General features: G+C 32.9%; 1 protein-coding gene across 1 annotated transcript; it reads left to right on the forward strand.

Annotated features, from left to right (window-relative positions):
- The first annotated feature begins 5,665 nt into the window (after positions 1–5,665).
- LOC149164813 (expansin-A2-like) lies at positions 5,666–7,075 on the forward strand. Its single transcript, XM_089430992.1, has 3 exons — positions 5,666–5,832; positions 5,987–6,305; positions 6,403–7,075. The coding sequence occupies exons 1-3, from the start codon at positions 5,703–5,705 to the stop codon at positions 6,704–6,706; spliced, it is 753 nt and encodes a 250-aa protein (XP_089287118.1). The 5' UTR covers positions 5,666–5,702; the 3' UTR covers positions 6,707–7,075.
- Positions 7,076–7,520: the final 445 nt, after the last annotated feature.

The raw sequence follows: 7,520 nt of genomic DNA on the forward strand, positions 1-7,520 counted from the left end.
AATCCAAAAATAACAAATATTGTTATAAAAATATGAATACATATCAATGTATGTCCAAGCGCATATCCATATCTAGTTTTTAAATAAATTTATGATTTTTACTTTCTTTAAAAAATATAATAATATTTTTTAAATGACAAAACATTGATTGTGCTTTGATTGTAAATTTGTTTATGCATTACTCCGTGCATAAAAGAATACCTGCGTGATAGTAGATAACTTAAATTAGTCATAAAATTGAACACCACTTTTAAAAACAAAATAAAAAATTTAACTCCCCACGATTGGCCCCCCAAAATACACATATTGAGTTTATGGCTTGTCGTAAAAGGAGGTGGGAGGGGATAGCACCCTCCACCGGAAACAACACTCTCCACCAGGCACAACACTATGAATTTCAATTTGAAAAAACCTATCGCCATTCCTTAACCAATCACCTTAAGCTTTCAAGGCACTCCTAGAGTGAATGTAGCCATGATAATTTGTTAGAGCTGCCAATTCCACATAGGCTCGTAAACTAAATTTCAAATGGAAAGTAAAAAATTTAGAATGATAACTCACTGAACAATGTTATAAATTCTAAATTATATTAAAGGGGTTATATTAAACTACAAAATTAAGTTAAATTGGAAATTATATAAAATTATAAACTTATTAAGTTATATTAAATTACAACTCTAAAAAGCATGGTAAAGTATACTCAACAAAATTTTATTAAACAAAACTATATTATATAGAAATGAATAAACTGTTTTATTATACTATATTGAAATATCCTATTATATATCTTCTTAACTATAAGATTATATAAAATTATAAAAACAAATAAAACTGAATTGTAAACAATATTTTATTGTAAAACTAGAGGCTCATAAGATAATGAAAATTATGTGAAAACACAAGGCCATAAAGCCATGAAACGTTAAATGTTACAAAGTTATGGAAATATTAGAAAGCTATGGTAATAGTAAACAATGATATTAAACCTAAATCTTAGAAAGCTAATAAATTGAGTTGTGAATTTACACAATCCTATGAAACAACGAGTTCACACCTCAATCAACCACTGAATGCAAGAGCTCCACTATCCAACAACTCAACTAAGTCAATTAATCAATCGAGTAGCTCTCTGGGCAATACACCAAGAAAATCAATTGAGGAAATTGAAGTGAATATGAAAGGGAGAAAGAAGCTTAAAATGGAGAGATTGTGAAAAAACATACAATTCGTGAAGAAGGGAGAATATTTAATTTATGAAACTGAGGAAAGAAGGAAACACACAATATTAGAGTTTGAGACAAATCTAAACCATTCATCTTCTAAACTTTGAATATTTGGTGGAATTTTCAAAACAAAGTTAAACCTTTCAAAGGCCAATTCCAATATAGGATGCCTATCAGGGAATAAGATCCAAAAAGCCTACATGTTTAATATTTATTATGTCGCTTGACCTTATCCTATACAATTACAAGTAGTTATTACTCATTGATATTCCTTACATATTTTTCCCAATACATTATTGCAGTGAACAATTTTGACAATTTCACAATTGCTTCTCTTAGACCTAGCAATTTACACTAATTTTATTTTGACAATTTCAGAATTGCTTCTTTTAAACCTACCAATTTATTAACCTATATAAAATTAACACATAATTAATGAATCATGATTATCTTCATAAAATATATCCATATTGATGAACATTATTTACCCTATTATTGCGTGATAATTCAACCATACACATTCACCATCATATAAATACATACCCGTTTCAATATAACATAAACTATTGTATCTATGAATTATTATATAACGCAATAGATAATTCAACCATACACATTCACCATCATATAAATACATACCCGTTTCAATATAACATAAACTATTATATCTATGAATTATTATATACCGCAATAGATATGAGTTGTATTTACATGATACTCATTAGTGTGCATTTATATCGTATTGTTATATAACAAAATAGATATTAGTGGTTACATTGACACTCATCACCGTGAATTTAGATTCATATCCGATACGTTGGAAAAACAAATCTCATGCGACTTATTGTGTTTTGTACCTACAAGCTCTTTGACCTTTTACATAATGTATAATTAATTATTAAATTAACGAAACGATAAGAAAAAGCAGAAAGTGGAAATATATCTGGCAGCGGGACGAGGGTTTTTCTTCATTCATAAAGTGAAAGTATAGCTGGCAGCGACAGTCCAGGATTAAATGTCTCCCATCGCCCATTCCTTACTAAGAGTTTAGTGAGTAAGAAGAAAGGAAGCTTGTCCGCCTCCCCTTTATAGGCACTACTACTCCGGCGATGCAACAATATCACCCGCTTTCAAATGATCGCCGGTGGTATTTTAAGCAGTACTCCTAGGGCTGGAGGGATGGTAAGGCTGCTGGTTCATTTTCCAGAGTTTAATTAATGGTTACAAAGTGATATGTGGAGTACGAGTGTTTACCGTAAATCTACGGATCGAACTAGGTGCCTAATCCAACCCCATGTACTGATTGAATTAAGTTGTTTTCCTGCCTAATCCAACCCCATCTATTACCAGAGGAATCGTAGTTATAAAACTAGGTGCCTAATCCAACCCCATGTACTGATTGAATTAAGTTGTTTTCCTGCCTAATCCAACCCCATCTATTACCAGAGGAATAGTAGTTATAAATAATCTCATATATCATGAAATTATCCACATTAATGCTCACATTTATGTGAACATTGGGTAAATTGTAAAGTTCGAAAATGCATTCGTAAACATGCTTCACCTAATTTCGCATGGACTTTAACTAATTTACCTGAGTATCAGAAGAATCTAGGTGACAAACGCTGTATATTATTAACTAATTTACATGATTATTAAAAGAATTTAGGTGACAAACACTTTATATTAGTGAGTGCATGTAATTTGTTATTAAAATATATATTTTTATTTTCTGCATTTTTTTAAAATTTTAATAATTTGAGTGAAAATATACAATGGTATTTAATTTTTATTAAAAGTTAAATTATTAGAGAATTTTTTGGGTTTGCTTGAGCCATGGATGATTTAAACCTTAAATTATATAGTTTACATAATACTTTATAACATAAAGATGGTGAGAGATATTGAATTTATATATTTTTTAAATTTCATTTTAAATTTTGAAGTAATATTACTGTATTTTTTTTAATACTATCATCATTACCAAATTAAATAAAGTAAAATTAATTAAGAAAACAGCTATATGTTATTTTATAATATTAACCCTTTTTTTTATTGACCTACTATCATGACATACCTCATTTCTCACAATAAGCATATAACCATTTTTAATTTGAGAAGATTGAAGTTAAAACCAATGAATTTTGTTATCTACTTTGCTAATGTGATAATATATTTTTATCATTTATGTGGCAATAAACATATCCCCATTTTTTTTGCAAAGCTAGAAAATAAGGCCAATAAAGTTCATGATGACTACTAACTTAATATAATACATTTTCTATTACAGAAATCATGGTATCTGATATTTAACTAACTAAAACATAGAAGATTCTAGAATTTTAATCATAGATACTATTACAAATTTACTCCCCAAAATACAAAATGTTTGAAATACATAGATAGTGAAACACAACATCTTCAAAGAAACATCTCTACTTTAACATAAGAATCTAATACTTTGATTTTTATTACAGATTATTGGCTAATATGAAGAAATTCTATGAAGATCTCGACAAAGTGAAAAAATATTTCTCAACAAAAAAATTATTAACAATCAAAATGATGTTAACCATAGTAAAGTATCATGTATGATGATGTTTTACTTAAATTAATTTATATATATATAGTTGACAACATTTCCATAAATAATTTATTTTCATTTAAAAAGAACTAGTGTGAATTCCATATTGATCACTTAATCGATTACACATCACCACCATATTTGTCTTTCTAAAGAATGTGTACTAACATAACACAATTTTAAAAGATACATTCGTATTCTTGTAAATTGTCGTAACAAAAATACATATAAAAACTAAACACAATCTTATTATTAAAAAAATTATAAATCTGCTAAAAATCCACCCTAATAATTAACACAATCTTATTATTAAAAAAATTATAAATCTGCTAAAAATCCACCCTAATTTTAATTATTGAAAAGAAAATGTACCTCCTCATACTCCCTCATACAAGACATAAAAATATTCCGTACAAACATTTCAACTTTAACTTAACAAGTTTATAAAAATTAACAATTCTGGTCAATTATAATATCAAAAAAATTAACAATTCTGGTCAATTATAATAACAAAGATACACTTAAAAACTAAACACAAACTCTATAATAAAAATATATGGATTAAACACAAATAATTTATAAACCAGTTAACAATCCACCTCATTCTTATACTCAAATAAACAACACAATTTTTCTCATTCAATTCGTTACTCATCAATATTCTACATTTTATAACATTGCTTTTGCATTAGAAAATTTCATGTGTTTTTTCAAGTCAAACAACACTTCCGATCTGATTGTACGTACTTACTGCCCAATTGGTATTCTTTATATATTTCCCTTTCCGATCTCGTTAGCACGGTGAGCAATTTTGATAATTTTATAATTCCCTCTGTTATGGGCGCCAATTAGTGGGCCGTATATGTCAACCAATTTCTTCACCTAATCATCACTCTTATCACGGAACCAATTTCTTCATCTCATCATCACAATGACGAAAAGTTCTTTCACTTTATACTGAATTTACATTCGTCCTTATCACTCTGCCTTTACACTTCCATGTAGATATTCAACTTTGTACGCTTCATCACAACTCTTTTTATACCTCTTATAAAGTCTGTCCTCGTAAAACCTTCACAAATTGAGCCCATAGTTTTGTCACGTAGCCACGTTATAATCAGAGTCCAAAATTTCGCAGGTGACATTTGTAGGCAGCACTATATAAGCGTTGACCGCGTTTGACGGGTACATTCACTGAAAAGGAATTGTAAGGAAACAAAAATGCGTTAGAAATGTGCATGGACTATAAGTAATCTTTTGACCAATCTGGGAAGGCCATATTTTTCTAGCAAATCTTTCCAAGTACTATATTTGGCCCAATTCAACTCATTTATCCTTGTCACGTGGTCCACGTTCTCACGTGTAAATGCCACACACGCTTCTTCTCCGACAGACAGCAAGGACACATCATCATTCAGCGTTAGGACCGTTGATCCAGTTGGCGTCCATGTTTTGCTCTGCCTCCCCACTTCATTGAAAAACTAGACATGAAAATTAATAACATTTCAATAAATATATTCTTTTCGATTTAAAATTTTATATATAATTTATAAAAATAATTACTAAATTCCAGCGAGGACACGAATAAGGATATTTGTTGCCAACGTATAAGCTCACCCGCCGTGTCGGTTATAGGATGGTCAGCCCATTGTATATAAGAAATGCGCCATCGCTGGCAATGAACGTGGGCCGTACGTCCACCCAAAAACTCAACACGGATGTTGCGATGGGTACCGCCATTAGCGGAAGAAATTTCTTATCGTATTCAGCTCCCTCAGAGTCCCCACTATATATATTTGGAAATCTCAGTTATCGATTCAGGCATCACTTCTCACACTAGGTATCAGTTTAGGTGAAATCTACTTATCTTAAGCGACAGTTTATTTCTTTGTAAAATGGCGCCTGTAACGCTGGCCACGATGTTCAGTTTCTTGTGCATAGTTTGTGCTGCTTATGCACTAGATAGTAGCTGGCAATCTGCACATGCTACGTTTTATGGCGGCAGCGATGCGTCGGGCACGATGGGTAAGTTCATACCTCCACAAAACTCCAGTCCTGTGGACGTCTGGGTGGGCTTAGAAAAAGTCTCAAAACTATTAGCTTTGCAGTTTCAGCTTCAGATTAACAATTTAATACAATATGTCAGCTAAGCAAATCGATGGTGAAATTAATTTGACAGGCGGTGCGTGCGGATACGGTAACCTATATAGCCAAGGCTATGGAACGAACACTGCAGCTCTGAGCACGGCACTTTTCAACAATGGCGCTACTTGTGGAGCTTGCTACGAAATGAAATGCAACCACGAGTCCGACCCTCAGTGTTGTCTACCGGGCACTGTGACAGTAACTGCTACTAACCTCTGTCCCCCTAACTCTGCTCTTCCCAACGACAACGGTGGATGGTGCAATCCACCTCTCCAACACTTCGACATGGCTCAACCTGCTTTTCAACATATTGCCATATACAGAAGTGGTATTGTTCCAATCATGTTCAGAAGGTAATTAATTATTACCCTAGTTAGTCTGTGAACACTATATTCCTATTTTTAATTGGGATGAGATCCTAACTGGCAAGGTTAATATTTATGTATGCAGAGTACCATGCGTGAGGAAAGGTGGAGTTCGATTCACGATCAATGGGCACTCATACTTCAATTTGGTACTCATTACCAACGTAGGAGGTGCAGGCGATGTGGAGGCAGTTTCCATCAAAGGTTCCAACACTGGTTGGCAAGCAATGTCCCGCAACTGGGGACAGAATTGGCAGAGCAACTCCTATTTGAATGGGCAGACTCTCTCTTTCCAGGTCACCACCAGCGATGGGAGAACCATCACTTCCTATAACGTCGCTCCTACAAATTGGCAGTTCGGCCAGACATTTGAAGGACTGCAATTTTAACATTTGAAGGACAGTTTGTCCGAGAGTACAGTAGGCACTATTCCTCGTGTTGAACGAAGGATACCACGATTACCGCCCATCTCTAATTGTTTCTACTGTATAGAATTATATTCATTTACTCTATGTTGCCGCGCTGACTAGACGCGGTGATATATTGTATCAGTGATATATTTCTCATAAATTCCGTAAATGGGTACATTCCGTAGGTCAGTGAAAGCGCTAAAGACATTCAAAGCCCTCTGCGATTTTCTGGCCGTTACTGTGAAATTGGCAATATTAACTAATATTTTACTGCAAGAAATATTCTTGCTTCCTAATGCCCTGCTAAATTTCCAATACTTGTTTCACTGGTGACTTAGACTTCCGTGGTTTGAAACTTTGAATACTTGTTTCACTGGTGACTTAGCGGTTGTTCGGAAGTTTCTGTGGTTTGAACCTTTGAAGACATGATACGCTATAGCACCCATCAGCACGGCAGAGGAACTTGAGCCCTTTTCTATTGACGACCTAACAATGAAGTGCTGGCTATATTTTACAATTTTCCCAACAAAGACCAAACGATCCAATGCTTGCTACCAGCTCAATGCAACCCTCTCTCATTTCATGAAAGAAATTAGCTGGCCGTAATAGGTCACGCCGATAACATTGAAAACAAGATCATCAAAAACACAATCGCCTTTCCATACATTCCAATTTCAAAACTCAGAATTAATATTCTTCAGCCACAAAATTCTTATAATTTTTTTTTCAACTTTGTACGCTTCATACATACAGGTTCATTATAACACTTTTTATATCTCTTGTAAATTCTTTC

Source organism: Pinus tabuliformis, chromosome 5_1, assembly GCF_031772625.1.
Source record: "Pinus tabuliformis cultivar Carrire ecotype Pingquan chromosome 5_1, CPIR1, whole genome shotgun sequence".
NCBI classification, from domain to species: domain Eukaryota; kingdom Viridiplantae; phylum Streptophyta; class Pinopsida; order Pinales; family Pinaceae; genus Pinus; species Pinus tabuliformis.